Below are 16811 nucleotides of genomic sequence, written 5' to 3' on the forward strand. Positions count from 1 at the left end.
GGAATTTACCTAAATCTGCATGGTGTTGTCTGAGCACCAGATTGCTTTGGGTTTCTGAGGAAAATTACATTAGCCTGCCAGATGTACAAAACATGATAGAGTAGAAATCTGAGCAAATAATCAAGATTACATTAGTTTTGTTTCTTAATGAACAACTGTTGGCATTAGGGATTACAGACAAATTATGGGTTTCCTCTCTGAGCTCAAGCAGCTAAGCAGCTGTTATGAAGGTCCCCTTTTTCTGACTACCCCTAAATAGATTGGGAGCCACTAGGGCAGGAGGAAAGCATCTAAAATTTCACATAATTTAATTTGTTCCATTACAAAGTAATCATCACTCCAAGGCCCACAGCTAACCTCCCTATTTCCCCCCACCAACCTCTCTCTGGAATGCGGGAGCAATTCAAGTGAATATCTGGGGCAGAAACTCGATGTGTTTTTCTTCTCTCCTACTTGCAGGGATGTGGGTTGCATGCCTCCAAGGCGTACCTGTTTCTGTACCCTTTGGGCCACTTTCCAAAAGGGTGCCTGCTAATTCCTGCTACTTGGGTGACACAGATGGAATGCTGCTGATAAGGATTATGTAGGTAACACAGTACATCTGGCCACAGTCTAATAGGCTGGATAAACCAGAAACTTGCAGAAACAGCAGCCATCTGAGCTTAGACCCTTGTCCTATGTTACTTGATCTATGTCTGTGAAATTTCACTATAATGAAATCCTTGTCTTGCAGTGGATGTGTGGTGTGTGGTAGTGGTAGTGATGGTGGTGTGTGCATGTGTGCGTGTATGTGTGTAGGTAGATAGGGTGATTTAATAACCCATGGCCCTGTTCTTGGACATTCTTTCTTTACGTCGTCAGCAAAATAGCAGAGCTGTTGGTGTGGATTTTTCCACCTAATTTAAGTGCCCTCACTTGCAGCACGATGCCTTTTTCCATGCGCTATTTCCCAGTTCAGAGTCATGCTCTCTCTTGCCACTGGGCCTTTGCATATGCTCATCCCTCTGCAGGAATTAATCTTCTCTCTCTTATTTGCATCTGAAGAAACTGCACCAGCTTCAAGATGAGTTAGGTGCCTCTATTATGTAGTTCCAAGACAGCCAATACTATGCAACAAAGGACTTATTACATAGTACTCTAACTAGATGTAAACTCCATAAGGAAGAGCACTACGCCTGCCTTATTCATACAGCATTTGTTATAAATACATTATAAAAATTTTGGATAGAATGAATATATTTATGCAGTTACAAATGGAGTGTTGATAGAAAAGGTTGGGGTCTCTATGTCATTGGAAATATGGATTGCCTAAATGATAAGACATTAGCAACAAGGTCATTATAAACATTTTTTTATAGAGGTCAGCGACCCCTCCATCTATGGCCATGCCCTATGTTTCGAGGCAAGGTAGGCAATAGAGGACAGGTGTTTATGTCTATGGATACAGGCAACTCCTGACTTGCTCCAGCTAGCTGAGTGAGGCTACCTTGAGAACTAAGATTCTTTTCCTGCCTCCTGTACCCAACCCTGTCACCATTCCGAACAAATTTATGGGCCCATTGCTGTTAAGAGTCTTCCTGATGAATGTTACCCATTATTCAAATGATAGCCAGGTTCCCCAGCTGTCATCATGATCTCGTATCCAGTGGTGAGACTGGGGATAGCCTTGTGGGAAACAAAAAATAGAGTGGCTATGAGAAAGAGGTAGGAGGAAGTTATCTGTTAGGTCAACCTTCCATCCTTACTCCTAACCCCACTACTTTTGTCCTCCAGGTTCTGGGCTCAAGACCATGGGAAAAAACTCAAAAAAAAAAAGGAAGGGAAACCAAGTTGTAGAGAAAAGGAAACTAAAGAACTACTCCCTCTTTTCTTTGCCAGTAATGGGAAAATGAAAGAGAAATGGATTACAGAGGACAGAGAAGTAGAGACCTCTCCTTCACCCTCTTTGCACTCTCCAGGAACCTCAGGCCATATTTCCAATTCCAAACTCCCCTCTCTGGATTGTAGCAGTAGAGTCTGTGCTCATCCACTGGGAAATGGGGGATTCCCACTTCCTCCCTGAAAGGAGGAAGGGGAAAGTCCAGGCCCCAATTGCCTGGAGCCATTATTGCACCTGGTGCACTGTGGGTGAAACTGTCTTTGATGGGTCTTTTTGGACCCACTACACTTATCACAAAATTTCCAATGAATGGCTTCTAATGAGCTTTTAAGGCACAGCTCATTTTTAAGTTGTATGTATGGTGGTGATGGTGGGGTGCCTCTATGAAAAGCAGGATTGGCTTTATATATAAACTGTGTATCCTGGGCTCTCAAAACACTAATGATGGGCTAAGAGACTAGAGCTTAAGGCAAGCTCAACCTCATTCAACAAGTCTGATGGGTTGGGCCCTTGTATAAGGATATCGAGTGCCAGGAAGAAATACAAGGTTAAGTAAGATTGGATCTCTGCTTTGCAGAAGTTTACCATTGAGTTTAGGGGAAAAATAAAATTAATGACATAAGGAGTAAATACACTGAAATGAACAGGAGCTCAGAATCTAGGAGAAATCATTTTCTCAGAAAAATAAGCAAAGTCTTTGTGGAAATTAGTTGAGCTTATTGTTTAGTTGCCCCTAAAGCCACTGACTTAACTGCTAAGAATCATTTCTACTAATTGTAGTTTCTTTTGTGATTTTTCTTGGCAGGGGTAGGTAGGTTGGGAGGCAGGGTTGTTTTTGTTTTGTAACCTTACTTTGTGTCTTTCTATATTGGTGTGCCTTACTTACTTTATGGCATTTTGCTAAAGTGCATTGTGCTTATGCCCTACTTAGAGTTAATTACTATTAGCATGAAGACTTGATATATGCCTGGCAAAATGGTTTATGACTACAACTCATCTAATCCTCACAATAATCTTACTAAGCAAATCCTGCTATGACCCCCCACATAACAGCCGAGGAAACTGAGTCACTGAAAGGTTAAGCCATTTGCTCAAGTTTACCTAGCTGGGCGATGGCATACTTAAGGTTTGAACCAGACAGTCTGGACTTGGATGCCTCGGTCCTTACCCATAATGCTATTCTTCCTCTCTACATAATCTAAAACACTCTCCAAAAGGTATTTTTATATCCCATACTCTCTCCCATTTTAATTTTAGCTTCCCCTCAGTTCTCTACTTTATAAACATCATGAAATTCAGATTGGTGAAAATATGAAGTCCATATTCTAAAGAAAATATTTATAATGTTTAACTTTCCTTCGTTCACATGAGGATATGTAAAGCACAATAGATATTATCTTATATTGCACCGAAGATTTCCTTCTACTAAAAATTTCAGGGAAAAAAACTCATTAGGAAATACTCATTCTATCTCTCTACTTGAATTTTTACCAAAAGTCCGTTTCTTTATGTTTTCAATGACCAATTAAATAGTATTTACGAGCGATAAACATTTTTTCCCTAAAACTTTGCAATTTCATTCCATGATCTTATTTACAAAATAAGGGTCTGTCTTAATAGGTGCTATTTTCCTAAAGATCTAAGACAAGAATTCAACATGCATTATGAACACAGACCCAGCCTGATCAGCATTACTTACTCTGCACCCAAACTTTTCTTCTTCCAAGGGCTGAGTGACTTGTACTTAGAGTAGCTTAGAGGAGAAATACCTCAGTGGAATGTTGTGCAGTGGTGCCACAGACCAAGATCACATTCTGCAAAATAATCACTCTCTTCCAATGAGTATGAAATTCCTTTAAAAGGAGGGGCTGAAATAATGAAAGAGCTCTAAACACAAGAATCTGTGAAATAATGAAAGACCTCTAAACACAAGAATCTGAAGCACTTCTGTGCGGATATTAAATTTTCCTTCTACTGAGAACTTTTGCATTCACTTGGTATTTTCCAAACCATGTGTCATGACCCATTAGCAGGTCAAGATATCAATTTAGGGAGTCAGCACCTTCATTTAAAAAGATGAAATAGCATAAAATAGAAAACCAGTAAATGTGCACTTCAGGTACTAAGGGTAAGACTGTTTCATAAATAGATTATTTTAGTTTTATGTATATATGATGGAAGGTCCAAAAAGTGAGAAACCACTGCCTTTCCATTGCTTCATTTATGGTGGTTTAAAAAGTAATCAGGACTCAGGTTAAATGGCTCACTTATGCTTACAGGTAATATATGCAAAGTACCTATCAGAGAACCTGGCACATAGAAGTACTTCATGGATGATGTCTGAAAAATGCAACAACAGCTCACAGTTTGGGGACATCATCCATCTGCTTTTTTGGATGCTTAGCTGTCATGCCACTGCCCCAATTGATTCAGGACAAGAAATTGAGGCTAAAAAAAAAGCAAGCAATGACACCCTGTTCACAAAGCAGTGGATGATGCTTCTGCATTGACAGTAACACTAACTTTAGTGAGCAGGACAAAGATGGATTCAGAGATTTCCCACCCTTTCAAATTTCTTGAAAGGAGATTGAATAGAATTATGCAAAAAATATTTTGTTTAATATTTCACAAATACCATTCAAAAATGGTAGGTTTGTCCAGAATAAGGCTTCGTCCTCTAACTAAAATATCAAATCTCTTTGATTTAGGCTAGAAGTACATCAACTCCACCTGAAAACATGGGTTGTAATGTTCTGTTCAGAAGTCCTTTGATGTCTTTGGTTAATCATGGTGTTATGGGAAGTGCCAATAACTTGACTTTTAATCCTGGCACTGCCCATTATCAGCCGTGTAAGCTTAGACAAACTATTTAAATCTCCTGAGCCTCAGTTTTTTCTGCTGTGAAATGAGAATTACATATATTTTTCTAGGTTGTTGCAAATTGTTAGTTAATAAGGTAATATATGCAAAGTACCTATCAGAGAACCTGGCACATAGAAGTACTTCATGGATGATGTCTGAAAAATGCAACAACAGCTCACAGTATAATAAAGGCAATTTTTTCAGTTAGTGAACTATTGCAAAATATAAGCTTGGGTGGAAAGATAATCAAAGAAGCATTTTTGGGACAATGTTGAAAAGTGTTACATTAACAATCACTCAGTCCCTAAATGATGCCTGTTTGCCAAAAGATTGAGGTGCTATTTCCCTATCCTTTGCTTGGGGAGATGGCTTTGGCCAAAATGCTTTGAATGCTTGATAATTATTCACTCTATCCACTGGTAGTCCTATGGCCAGGCATTTAGCGGTTACAACCAATACCCCAGCAATATCTCCCCACACCCATGCTATTGTTTGGAAGTTTAGGAGAAAGCCAGCACAAGCAAATGTTTTCAAAGTTTCTGATAAGAAGAGAACATGTGAGGGAAGTAAAGTGATGCGAAACAGCCCGATCTGACAAATGTGACTGGCCTGCCCAGTCTAAGCTGATTGATTGATTTTTTAATTAATTTATGATGGCACAACAATAATTACAAGCTACTGTTTGTCAGCCAAATCACTTGTGATGAAGTCAAAGGTTCACATCTGTGCGAAGGTCCCAAGGATCAATGCATCAAATTAGCTTTGCTGGCTTTTTTCCCCACTAAAAACTAACATGTGTCATCAATATTCCAGCATTTATGTATGTAAACTAATTGATTGAACATTCATGCTACATAAACATGTGGTTTGTATTATGTGGGGTACCATTACAAACATCTTTGGTGCCAATAAAATGAATAGCTTCACATACGATAATTAATGTCTTATTGGAAAAATAAAATGACAATTTAGTGTTATTCCTTGTATGTATGAATAAAAAAACCATTGCTGTCTCTTTTAAAGTCTTCGTTATTATTGTATTACATAGCATTCCATGATTCCACCTAACAGGAAACTGAAGAAAATATTAGAGAAGGTGAAGAAAGTTTGTGTGAGGTCACTGAGGACCATCGATAACAGCAAACTACCTGCAATTCTGGAAAATCAAATAACTGTTATCCTCTGCAGTGCCTGAGACAGCATATGTGATGTTACTTTGAGTCTCATATTCTCCCACCTTTATTGTCCAAAGTTCAAACTGGAGAAGTGAAAGTTTATTTCCCTCTACATAATTTCCACCAGATTAGCTGCCAGTATCAGCACTGAACCTTGAAATAGTAAGAACTACTGAAGGTGAAGTGAAGACTGCTTATCCTGTAGACACAGCTCTTTCCCTCCTTCAAACCAGAAGCTCCACTCTAAAGGGAGAACAGTGCTCCTGGCTGTAATAGTGACTGGAGTGCTTGGGAGCAAAAGTAATAATCCACAATCAACTTTTCCCCCTTGTGTCTCTACCATCATTTCGCTTTAAAATATCTGAAAATAAGCACAAGAGGGGTGAGGTTTAAAAAAAAAAGTTCCTGCTGGTATAGAGGGGTAGTGTCCTTGGCAGCTCCTTCCGCTGAGAGGGACCTGATTTCTTCACAGACCTCCAGAATACCCTCTCAGATTTACTTCATGAGAGCCCTGAGGAAAAGCAGGGCAGGTGACTTTTTGAGCTCTGGAGATTGGGCTGCAGAGTTTATAATATCTGAGCACACTTGGTGTTGGCTCAGTTTTCATTCAGATACCAACTTACAGTGGTCAAAGCAGGGCCAAATCCAGATAGAGTATTTTTTTTTAACTTTAAATATCTCTTTCTCAAAATTATTTATCAGCAGTTGCCTCTTCACAAGTGATTAGATACTTTCCTTCCCACTTTCCCACAAACCCACAACCCTCCACAGTCCACTCATTCCACTTTAGGTTTCTTTTATTTCCATGTATGCCTCTAACTCTCACCCAAACACTAAATGTTAAAATGCCAGCCTGCGACAGAGACCTACCCGACATCGCCATAAAGGTAACAAACATGGGGAAATGACTGCAGCCCTACACTGGAAAAATAATCAGTCTTCGTAAATGAAACTTATTACATCAAAAACAGGAAAATATACCAAAAGCTCACTTATTCCGAAGTCACTTTGCCTTGATCACTTATCTGCCAAATATATTAACCTTTGCCAAAATCTCTAACTTATTAGACCCCTGAAAGATCTCAGTCAGTCGGATAAAAGAATTGTGACAGTTAGAGATGATGGTTGCTGATGAGGGTGGAAGATCCATCTGCTGTCTTACCACTTACTAATGACCATGAGCCTGTCTGCTTGCAGAGAAATACAAACTTGCTGCTTTTGCTATGAGTCCTCTTCTTACTCTTACCTTCAGTTTTAAAACTTGGCTGCTAATTTCATCATAATTCCAACCTCTAGTACATTTAGGTTTTATCTTGAAAAAGACAGCATAACAATTCATAAATTGGGTCCACAGACTTGAGTCCATTACCACTGATCAACTCAGAACTTGAGTGCTCATTGGATTCCCCTCTCTATTAGTGAAATGGGATAGTAACAGTCTTGAGGCAATTTAGCAATTATTCATTAAGGGCCTTTTATGTACAAAATGCTGTTTAGGGTAAATAAATAAGATGTGGTCCCCATCCTCCTGGGGCTTATAATTTTGGTTGCACACTTGAGCAACTAAATAATAGAAGGTAAATCTTATATTCATGCATAATAAATGCCATATAATATACTAGACCCATTTATAGTAAACATTCATACATACAGCATAAAAATGTATCAGATGTGCTAGGGTGTTTTCTCTCAAACAGTTGCTGGTAATATTGTTATCTCACAATCTTGAAAATAACAGAAAAATCCCATTTACAACATAATATATTGTTCATCATGTGATCAGGTAACTCTTTCCCATTATAATACAAGCTGAGTGTGAGTTAAAATTGTAACTTCATTTAAGAATGATTAAGAGTCTTTTGTGGTATAAAGAAAAAAGCAAACTTAGATCAATGAAAAATGTGAGTTGAACTGCAAAATGGCACTGGTGAAATTTTTTAAAATTTCATGCCTTCTCATTAAATGTACAGAAAGAGGTGGTAGATATTATCAGTACTGTTACATGGGATGTCGGTGAACTATTAGTGCATTGTTATCTGAAGGATTAATACTTTTGAGTTTAGCAGCAGAATTTGCAAACAGCATCATACATTGTTTTAGCAGCCGGCATTTCCTCTGTAGCCTGGTGAGAATTTACCATTATATCACACTCCAGAACATCAATGAAATTCTGGAAAGCTTTTCTTCACCCACCCATGTTTTACACCACCAGATAGTAACATGTATACCTTAGATTTGTTTTGCATTTTACAGTTTTCAAGTTGTTGACTGTGTATTATCCCATTGGAGCCTCACAAGAGCTCTATGAGGTAAACAGATATCATCAAAACCTGAAAATGGAAACACTTTGCTTGCCAATTTCTTTCCAAAAAATTTCCCCCAGATGGCTTATGACTATAGCGAGTCTAATTGTCTCGAGGAAAGATGAATGGAATCACATTTCCAAAGAATTCAACCACCTCCAATCCCAGGGCTCTACAGTTCTCAGACACAGCTCTGAAGCCAGTGTCCCAACCCATTTAACGCAGAGGGAGAGCTGAGGACCAGAAAGAGGCATGAAATGGCGCTGGAGGGGAAGACTAATGTAAAGTAGGCAATGGTAAAACACCTTACCACGGTCACCAAAAATTAGTTCTAACCCAGACCATATGGGTGAAACAGTCAATGGTTGGGTTCTGGGGAAGGAGCAGACAGTTTATTTAAACTTTGAGGGTTTTCATGTTCTCACCCCTTCTTCCCTTATCAGTGGAGTGCATTTCAGCACGTTGCTTAACCTTGAAGTTGAGTGACCTCCCCTGTAAAGTGGTTCTGGTAATGCCAATGTTATTGTTCTGTGCTGAAGACTGAAGGAGATGATTTATATAAATTGCCTCCCAGAGTACCAGGCAAACACCTGGCAAAGAGGAGGCCCTCCATAATCATTCGTTTCTTTTATCCTTAAAATCATGGTATTTAGTGTTTAAAATTAAGCCAAGGTGTAACAGCCATTGGATCTTGCGAACCTTGAGAAAATATTTCAGGAATCTCTGTTTTTAAGAAATCTGCTACAGTTTGAAATGGAAAATACTGAATTTTTTATGATTCATTTAATGTATGCAGCTCCCACAAAAATGTTCATGTGAATTTTTAAAAAGTCAACATGGTGATAAAAACCCCATAGGAAATGTTACAGTTCCATTCAAATAACATACCATGTTATTTGTATGTATTTTGGGGCACCTACTAAGTGCCCAGACCTGAGCTTGTATAAATAGCCACAATTTGTATTAGCCCCCTTGGGTATGTGTCGTGGACCTTGTATTTACAAAGCATTCACCAGGTGCCTCGCCGACTCCATCTCATTCATCCTCACGACATGTTGGAGCGACATGTAATGAGTTTGATTATCTGCACTTTACAGCTGCCTCTACCAGCCGTGAGAGGAGCAAATTCATTTGCCAGAGGTCACCAAATCTACATTTCCCAGGATTCAGCCCTGTGCTCATAAACATATCCATTATGCTCTCACCTCAGAAAGTGAATATAGTATGTGAGAAGTTAGAAAAAAAAGGTCTCTGGGAGACCTTTTTTTTTAGGGAGGTGCTGGGGTAAAATTTATGTTAGAACAGTAAGAAATGGAAATCATTATTAAAGCTGTCCATTACATGATATGCTAAATCTGTTCCATGTATAAAGCATGCTTAGTGCAAGTTGAAATAATAATGATCATAATGAACATTTCCTGAGTACTTTCTTTTCTCCTAGCTCTTTGTTAAGCATTTAAAATGCAATAAAATTTAGAATTCTTAAAAGTTAATAAAATATGTAGCAGAGCTACATATATCCCTTAGCAGAACTTCTTGTGAAAAGAACTTTTGCACTGAATATCAATAGCCTGACTTTTTTGCACATTGCGATGCAACAGGGGAATGTAATTCTCTTTTCCTGCCCTGCTACATTTTCCTATATTTGAGCAGACTTTCTCACCTCCTCGGAACAATATATACTACAAATCACAGCATAGAAAATGTCACAAAATAATCATCTCAGGGAATTTAAAAATGCCTAAAAATAGTGATTGACATCATTCAGCCATGTTACAGAAATATGCTGGAGTTTCAGTGACGCAGTGAGCATCAGATATCTCCCTTTGTTGACTAGTCTCTAAACTGGAAAATCAACACCAGCTTTCCCATAGATAGAGGAGATATCACTCCTTGAGAACATGACCCTTTGCTTCCAAAAAAGAACTGGAAAAGAGGATAGGCAGGCACTTGTGTTTCCTTACTCTCTGATTAAATTAATAACCGTCTAATCACTGTTTATTAAGATAGGATCTAAGGATATATTTTTGAATCCAAAGTTTACATGTAACATTTGTTATGCAAGCCTGTAAGTGAAAATAAGTCATGGAAAATGAAATAAAAGTCATTCCCATATAAGAAAGTATCTTGGAAGAATATTAATATATTTTACCATATCTTTCATACAGTTCACTTTTATTTAAATGTGCTAAAATGGTACTACAAATGAAAATGCATCACTAAAGAATATAGGGGAAGACATGAAAGAAAAAGTATAATTTGTCTGCCACAAAATTTCACATATTAAAAAAGCATTACTATTTACAGATGATAAAATTATTTTTACTCAGATATCATCATCATCATTGTTGTTTTACTCAGAAACTAGTATCTAATAAACCATTATTCTTTATCCATGTCATTAATTGTACAGGAAATAGCTTAGAAGTAATAATAATGTTAACATTCACCTGTGGGTCGAAGATACGATACTGAAAACATGTACTAACTACCATGATATTGAGTGATAAACCTACAAATTTGATAGCTATATATTTACCAACATTTTAGAGAAAACAAATTATTCAGAAGCTTTCATTAATATGATGTCTATCCCCACCACCCCCATAACACTGTGACATGGGTTTGATTTCAGAATGGGGAGATAGGATTAGTCTTCTCTGCACCTTAGAAAGAGCCTGGCATATAGCATGTTCTTCACAAGTATTTGTTGAGTGAAATATAAATTTTATAGTTTCTAATTCTACAAATAGATCCACTCTTTAGGCAACTAGTTATTATGGTTATTAGATGTAGGGTATGGTATCTATTAGTTTCTTCCACATTTCTACATTTCCATATTCAATTACATTTCTAGAAATAAAACAAAATTTGAAATTAAGTAAATATTGAATTTTGATTTTCAGATATATCTTTGCATGGCTGGTATATTGCCAAAGGAGTATAAATGTGGTTATTAGATTAAGCAGAAGTGCTTAATATGATAATAGAAAGCAGAAGTGCTTTCTAATATGTGTATTTTGCATATTTATCAGACTCTTCAATAATGTTTTTGTTTTCAGTAAAAGAAACTGAAATATAGACTGTAACAGATACAAGTTTCAGCATTTTTAAGAGGATATATTAATTTTAGGATTTTCAGTTTAAAATAGTCAATTATAAATCTTCTACTTCAACTTCTCAAAGACTTTAGAGAAATATTTGCTGTGAAAATGATATTTTCAGTGTGGTCTACATATACTGATACTTATTGCTAAGCTGTTTAATTAAAACTAACATTGAGAACAAAATTTGATTATTAAATCAGTATAGCAAACAATTGATGGATTTGTCACTTTTATTAACATTGTCTTAAACAAAAGGATAAGATTATGTAAGAGTACTTGGTTTGCTATTTTAACACACTAACTTCTCAAAAAGTAAAAATGATTTTCTTTTAAGACAAATGAAAAGTGCATTACAACTGAGCAGACTGATTGGTGTTCAACCAAGAATAACCTTGGATAATATAAGATCTAGCTTAGTTTTTGTGCTTATATGCCCATTCACTGTGGTTGCTATTTACAAGACTATGAGAATTTCAAGTTGCATAGACTGGCAATTAGTTTTTCAAATGAATTTTACAGATTAATATTCAAATAATTGCCCTTCACGATTAAAGTAAATTTACAAATGTTCTGGCCTTGTTCTGTTGGGTTCGAAGGATTAGACTGAAAGTCAGAGAAAAAAATAATGTCTGGTGCATGCCTGCTACTCTGAAGTTCCACATAGCTGACAAAGAAGTTCTACTAAGTCTCCCAGAAAGCTTCAAATATGCAGTACAAAATAGAATGGAAAGTCCAAAAATTGTTTTTGTTAGTTTATGAGTGGTTTAAAGCATCATCAATAACCATTAATGAAATAGTGCAATTTAGGAGATATGTCTTTAATATATTCCAAGCGATATTTTTAAGTAATGTGAAAGGTCATTAACAGAACTCTAAATATAGCCAAGCAACTGTAATTTAAACTGCTTACATGATTTTTCTCCTTGAAAGAAGTCACGTACAAAATAATCTAAAGAAGTAAAACATAGAAGGATGCGTCATTTTAAAAACTGGATGTAGGTAGATGATATTTAACATATATACACAGGAGTTTACTCTTCGTGCACTTGTTTATTTTTAGCTGTCTCAATAAAATGTTTTTCCTCCCTCTGTTTTGCTAAAACATGCCTGTCTAGGAAGGAAAACAGATGTAGAATTGGACAACTACGTCTTGTTTGGGCTTTTTCCCTGTCAAGTAGAATTTATGATCATTGTCACACAATAAGAGAATCTAACTGAAACAGACAATAAGTCAGGAAGCAATTGCCTGGGCACTTCAACACTGCAGTTTTGGAATTCAGGTTCTGCTTACTAAAATTTCATTTGATTAAGCCAAATAAGGACACGATATCCTTTCTTACACAAAGACCCCAGAGTTATTGTAAAAATAAAAGAATCAGTGTCACGGTGAGAGAAGAATCACAACAAACAAATTTGTAAGAACTTTAAAACACATTAAAAAAAACCTTCTTACATCCAAAACAGGGGAACCATATAAAAGTAGCCCCCATGTATTCTCTCTCTTCTAAATTCTCTCTTGTAATGTATTACTAAAGATAAGCAATCATTTAGTTTGATTAACTGGGTTTTCCACAAAGCATCTGTCATGCCAAGTTTTCAATGACACATTAAATAATAACCCCTTAAACACTTTGGTGCCAAATTTACAAAGTTTATTAAAACAGGATGGCCCCAAAAAGAAACTTACATACTGTTCATGTAACCAAATGAATATTAAATATCAAAATAAATTATGCAATGATGTTTAGCCTAATATTTTACCTCTGAACTTGTCCCTATACATATTCAGCATTTCCTCAGCAATAAAAGACCACAATCTCTAAAAATGAAGAATCAGCTTACGCAAATCTTTAATAATAATATTCATAGCAGACTTCTCTTGAGAAGCTGCAGTCTGACTGTACAGAAGTAGAATGATGAAATTTAATGGCAAAATATTAATAGTGATTAGCTTCTTAGGCCCATATTAATCCCAGCTTTTCAGTAAAACTGTATAGAGTAAACCTTTTGACTTTTCCCCAACAGAAAATGTTTCATTTAGTGAGAATATTGATTTTAAAACTCACTTCTTCAAACAACCAAAAATGACAGTTAAGAGGCAGGGTAACTATTAAAACATCACTTCCAAGCCTTGGTATTGTCACATAAAGCAAATCTTTTACACAAACATTTCACAGCATTTTCCCCTAAGCATCTGCCAGTTGATTTCACTATGTACATGCACAGTACTAAAGTATAGTTAAGAGATACAACCATAAATAACAGTTTGCCACTTGGGAGTTTATATCACTTGTAAAATTATTTCATCAGGAATAAAACGGGGGTGAGGGGAAAGAGAGAGAGGGAGAGAGAGGTTTCTGTCTCTCCTTGAGGAACTGGCCTTTCTTTCTGAGTCAGAGTACTCAAAACAGCAACAAGTAGCAGCAGCAGAAAAGTTTTCCTGCAGGTTTACAAGTCTCACATTAATGAGAAAGGGTGCGGAGAAGGACTCAGCTTCCCGGAAAGCCTCCCTGAACACTGAGCTTTCAAGAGACGACTAGGAGCAACAGCATAATCCACCTTTCAGGAAATTCAAACACATCCAAAAGAAACCCTCCTGCCCGGCAATGCCAGAAGCCAGGACTAATCGGACCAAGCTCCCCTCTGTCCAGGCAGAGTGGATGGACTGACCACCAGGGCTGGCCATACCCCTTCCCACCAAGAATAAAGTGCCCATTGTCTTCCACTGTACTAATTGTGAGAAAAACAGCCCTTGTAGTAAGCACAATAATTATCGAAGCAAACAAGTAAAAGCAATCAAGATGGAAAATGAAAGGGGCAAAAAAGAAGAAAAAGAAAATGTTCAGATGAATGAACCCAATGATGAATTAAATAGTCATATTAAATGCCCGCCTGCGGAAGGTTTCCCCATTCTTGTCACGACTATTGCATACAAGAGACCATTGTCCACACAACAGAAATCAGTATATTGAAATTTATCATGTAGCACTTTTGGGATGTGAAAGACGTTCTCTCCCCAAACTATCAGCTCTCATCCCAGCACTCTGATTACAGAAAGTTACAACTTCTCTCTTCCCAATATTATGTTAAAAGTTGAGTCACAGGAGTCACCAATATCCCTGAATTTTTATGCTCCTTTCCTTCTTCACCACATTTGCAGCTGGACACATATAAGGGGGGAAAAACAGCAACAACAAACCCACACACATTTGCCCGAGCAAAGGAAAATAATGAACTGAATATGCATATCCTCATTAACTAAATTTAATTACGCTGAGTGGCATAGTAATCAGTGGTTGCTCCAGTTACAGTATTCATTGAAAGGGAGGTGGATTCCAAATTAAGGCAAAGCGTGGGGGACAGTCGCATACTGATGAGGGAGCCGCACACAACATGATACAATACACTATCTGAATCATTATTCAGAGGAGCCGAAGAAAGAAGTACATTACTCTGTTTTAAGACCAATGCAAGAACAATTAGCCAAGAAGGCTCCAATCCCCTACTGACTGCCCCACCTCCATATATTTCACAGCAGCCGGCCTGGGACCGACTGTACCATTTGCATTTTTCTTTAAAAAAAAAAGTGAACAAAAACTCATGCTGCCTTTTTAAAAAGAAGGCCTATGCCCCCGGCCACAATAGCAGGGAAATCCTATCTAGCACACTGGTGTGCAGAGGCACCCCAGGGTCCCACAACTTGAGCTTGAACTTTCCACAGGCAGCGAACTTTATAACACGTGCATGGAACAATAAAGGAGGAGCTCGAAAGAAAGAAGGGAGGGAAGTTTTGGGGGTGGGTGAAAAAAATGTTATTACGCCAAACTTACCATCCACCAGGTCCTGGCTGACATGTCATAACATAGCTGCCATTTTATGGAGCTGTCCGACGTTTTCCCAGCCATTATGCTGTCAGCAACCTTCATCAGATGCAGCTCAATGGAAGATAAGACACCTAATCAAGAAAACATCAGCGGTGGCTTGCTGGACTACATGTAGGCCAATCCTTATCACACTGCATCATGGGAGAAAGCTCCTTTATTAGCAGGAGGAACTGCAACCTCACAGATAGAAAGACAAGGATCAGTTCTTTTGCCTTTTTTTTTTTTTTTTTTTTTTTGGTCTAAAGGGATTGGTGAAAGTAGCTAGCGTTCTTTGTGTATCATGTGTACAAGAGTTAAGTATCTTGCAAGTGGGCGGCTAACTGCTTTGCTGGGCGATGCAGACTAAAGTTTATTTGCATTCTTCTCTGTTGTATATTGTTTGACATGGTCCATGGTCCTTGCTGAGCAGATGAAGGGAGGGGAGGGGGGTGGGAGGGAATGAGGAGAGAGGGAGCTGTAATTGCTCAGAATTAATATCTCCCCAACAAAGACATAACAGTTTCATTGACACAGTCAGAACATGGTTCAGATGTCACTGCACACACGGGCGTGTGGGTGTGTGTGTGTGAGAACACTCGCACGCACGCACACACACACACAGTGGAACACACAGGTAGCAGCTGCAGCTGGATTCAGCTGAGGTTGCCAAAGGCTACAAACTCCATTCTCATGCTGGACATATGGAAGCAGTTTAACTCTTTGAAATCACTGTTCAAGAAGAGCCCTGCAGTCTGGAAGGATAAATCCGCCTTGAGAACATTTTCTCAATCAGGAGGCAATGGGCCTGGTGCTCACTTCCCTTCTGAAGATGGCCTAGGAACATTATTTCCTTCATCTAGAGAAGAGCTGGTCAAAAATGAGGAGGGAGGAACAGGATGTGCCCAGAGTCTGACTCTGGACCTGGTCCCTCACTTAGTCTGTATCTGTCATACTCTCCGGAAAAAATTCTTTATCCCGTAAGCACTGATCATTCCTGTTTCTTCCTGGACTTTGAACTAGTCCTTCCAATAAGCACACACAGAAGTCAGGAACTAACGTTTACTAATAAAATAACTTGCTCTGAACAGCCTTGTTTTTTTTCTTCCAAAGAGTAAAAACCTGAATACTGCAGGGAGAATCTTAAAGAATCATGCCACTATAATTAGAAATCCAGGCTAGGACAAGTATATTTATTCCTGCTTTTTCTTTTGCTAAAATACAAAAAGGCAAGCACATCTCTACAAATGGTGCTGTTGATTATCGGAGCCGCCACTGTACCCCACAAAGTCCAGGCAACCGTTTTTAATTGGCATGTTGTCATTCTGCCTTCCGTATGCCCTGCAGTATTCTCTGAATGACTTTCAGGCTTAGCATTTACATTTTCTGCAGACAATTTAAAAGGACAAACTCTTATTTGATTCAAAGTGAAGGGAAAAAAATTGCTGTATTACCGGAGTTTTCTCTGTGTGTGAGGCTGCAGATGCAACTTGTTTCAGCCTGTGAACTTCAAAGATGAAAAGCAACCGCTGCTGAAGGGCTCTGTCCTTTGGGTATTTTTATATTCACCTGGGGAGACATGTCAGCCACAGTCTCAGACAGGACAGGCGCTTAAGGTAGCCTGA

At 38.0% G+C, this 16811-nt stretch overlaps 1 protein-coding gene across 4 annotated transcripts in view; it reads right to left on the minus strand.

Annotated features, from left to right (window-relative positions):
- NFIB (nuclear factor I B) overlaps positions 1 to 15287 on the minus strand; it is a 448899-nt gene extending 433612 nt beyond the window's left edge. For all 4 annotated transcript variants that reach the window (XM_035305884.3, XM_035305860.3, XM_035305820.3 and 1 more), the window contains exon 1: positions 15157 to 15287. In XM_035305884.3, coding sequence (XP_035161775.1) covers positions 15157 to 15252 — 96 coding nt within the window. In that variant the 5' untranslated portion in view covers positions 15253 to 15287. The remainder of the gene's footprint in view (positions 1 to 15156) is intronic.
- Between the last annotated feature and the right edge of the window lie 1524 nt (positions 15288 to 16811).

Source organism: Callithrix jacchus, chromosome 1 (assembly GCF_049354715.1).
Source record: "Callithrix jacchus isolate 240 chromosome 1, calJac240_pri, whole genome shotgun sequence".
NCBI classification, from domain to species: Eukaryota; Metazoa; Chordata; class Mammalia; order Primates; family Cebidae; genus Callithrix; species Callithrix jacchus.